Source organism: Lactuca virosa, chromosome 6, assembly GCF_052849685.1.
Source record: "Lactuca virosa cultivar CGN04683 chromosome 6, Lactuca_virosa_CGN04683_v6, whole genome shotgun sequence".
NCBI lineage: Eukaryota > Viridiplantae > Streptophyta > Magnoliopsida > Asterales > Asteraceae > Lactuca > Lactuca virosa.
In genome coordinates, this window is record NC_136431.1 from 220,551,253 (window position 1) to 220,553,851 (window position 2,599).

The 2,599-nt window shown below is 37.7% G+C and overlaps 1 protein-coding gene across 1 annotated transcript; it reads left to right on the top strand.

Moving 5' to 3' along the window:
* The first annotated feature begins 358 nt into the window (after positions 1 to 358).
* On the top strand, positions 359 to 2,398 carry LOC145122311 (uncharacterized). Its single transcript, XM_079057932.1, has 4 exons — positions 359 to 829; positions 910 to 1,062; positions 1,132 to 1,381; positions 1,446 to 2,398. The coding sequence occupies exons 1-4, from the start codon at positions 359 to 361 to the stop codon at positions 2,396 to 2,398; spliced, it is 1,827 nt and encodes a 608-aa protein (XP_078914058.1).
* The last annotated feature ends 201 nt before the right edge of the window (positions 2,399 to 2,599 follow it).

The window sequence follows — 2,599 nt, forward strand, 5'->3', positions numbered from 1 at the left end:
TGTCAGGCTCATCTTCGGATGAAGGACCGGTTGCTCAACAAAATAAGACCATCAAAGCTATCCAAAGAGCTCACGAGAATGATGAAGCAAATGTTGCTGAACCATTTTATATCCTTCAAACCTTTAATACACCCCAAGAGTTTAAAGAAAGAGTTAAACTCCATGCTATTGAGACAAGAAGGGAACTTGATTTTGAAAAAATGACAAGAATAGGGTAAGAGTTGTGTGTAGGGGGACAATACCAAAACTAGGAAACTTAGACAATAGTGGGGAAGGTTAACAAGAAGTCAACAATGAAGATGAAGAAAAGTGCCCGTGGAGCCTCTATGCTAGTAAATGGAAACGTGACATAAACTGGATGGTCAAATCTTACAACAAAGAACATCGTTGTCTCCAAATGCGGAATGTTAAAGCTTGTACTTATAAGTTTCTCACCAAACAAATTGCAACTCAGGTGGAATCTAACCCAACTATTCCAATTCGTGATTTACAAGAACAACTACAACGTGAATACCAAGTGGGACTTTCCAAGATGAAGATGTTTATGGCTAGAACTAAAGCTCTCAATCAGGTGCGAGGGGATTATGTTGGCCAGTATGCTTTATTGAGAGATTATGTTCTAGAACTTCAAAAACATAGCCCAGACACGACTGTGAAGATTGATGTAGAGAGTGAACCAAATCCAAATGTAGAAACTAGAACTTTCAAGCGCATATACATCTGTCTTGGTCCTTTAAAAAAGGGATTTGCTGCTGGAAGAAGAGACTTTCTTGGTCTCGATGGTGCTTTTATGAAGGGTCCATACCCAGGACAAATACTTTCAGCTGTGGTAACCTTTTTTCATATGAACTACATTTATATTATAAAAAGTTGTATTTTAGGTTAATTGTGAAATGTTTACTTATGTAGGGAATTGATGGTAATAATGGAACATATCCATTGGCTTATGCTGTTGTGGAATCTGAGGGTACCAACTCATGGACTTGGTTTCTAACTTGTCTAGGGGATGATTTGGGTTTAGGAACCAACTCGAATTTTACATTTATGACAGACAGGCAAAAGGTATTAATTCGAATATCAAAGTAATACATTATATATGATATACTTTTAATACACATTTTCCATGTATAGGGAGTGTTACCTGCTATAGCAAAGTTGTTTCCATGCGCTGAGCATCGTTATTGTCTTCGTCATATCCATGAAAACATGAAAGCTAATTGGAGGGGAAAGCAATTCAAAGACCTGCTATGGGATTGTGCAAAAGCATCTACTGTTCAACAGTTTCAACGATCAATGGAGGAACTTAGAAAACTTAATAATGATGCGTATGAGTGGCTTAAAAACATTCCTCCTCAACATTGGTCTCGTTCACACTTTACAGGTAGATTTTAATGTTAGATCATTAGTTTGTAACAATGACTGATGCATTATTATTGATTTATCAGGTAGAGCTCATACAGATGCTACGCTTAACAGTATGTGTGAATCTCTGAATAGCAAGATTGTTGAAGGTCGTGATGTACCAATCATTACATGTTTGGAGTACATTAGAGAGTACTTGATGAAGAAAATTGTAATTGTGCAAAAGGAAATTGATAAAGCTACAGGCCCCTTGACTCCTACAGCTACCATATGGGTTGGAAAACTGAAGAAAGAGGCTACACAATTAAGGTATGTTTTCTGTGGGAATGGGAAATATCAAGTCAGTAAAAATGTTATGGAACAGTTCGTGGTAGATATGGGCCAACAAACATGTTCATGTAGAAGGTGGGAACTAATAGGGATACCATGTGCACATGCAATAACAACTATGTGGGAGATGTTGAAGAACAAAGAAACTGATAAGATACCAGAACATTGGGTGAATCGAACGTATTGGTTAGAAACATGGAAGAATATGTATTATTTTACAATTCAGCCAATCAATGGAAGGAACATGTGGGAGAAGTCTACATGCCCTACAACCTTACTCCCTCCAAAACACCATGTGCCCATTGGAAGACCAAAGAAAAAAAGAAGGATATCTACCATGGAGGTTGAGGATTTGGTGAAAGGTAACCAATTGTCAAGAGCACAAAAGTCAGTGACATGTTCTAAGTGTAACAAAAGTGGGCATAATGCAAGGACTTGCAAGGGACAGAAGGCTGGTGGTTCTCAAACTTCAAGGAATGTTGGTGGATCACAAACTTCAAGGAATGTTGGTAGTGCTGGAAGTGCAAAAGTGAAGGCTGGTGGATCACAAACTTCAAGGAATGTTGGAAGTGATGGAAGTGCAAGAGTGAAGGCTGGTGGATCACAAACTTCAAGGAATGTTGGTGGTGTTGGAAGTGCAAAAGTGAAGGATGGAAGTGCAAAAGTGAAGGCAGGTGTTAGCAAAAAAGGGAAAGGTGTCCCATAAATGTGGCTTTTAGGTGCTTATGTATTGTTTTGGTTGATGTTGACAAACATTGTCTTATTTTGAACTAGGTTATATGTTGTCAAGGTTGTGTTGATTGCTTTTGAAAAACAATGTTGTAATTATAGTATCTAGTTTTAGCAATGTACTTTGCCTTTGACAAACAATGTAATCTTTTGATTGCTTTTGGCATTACTTTTATTT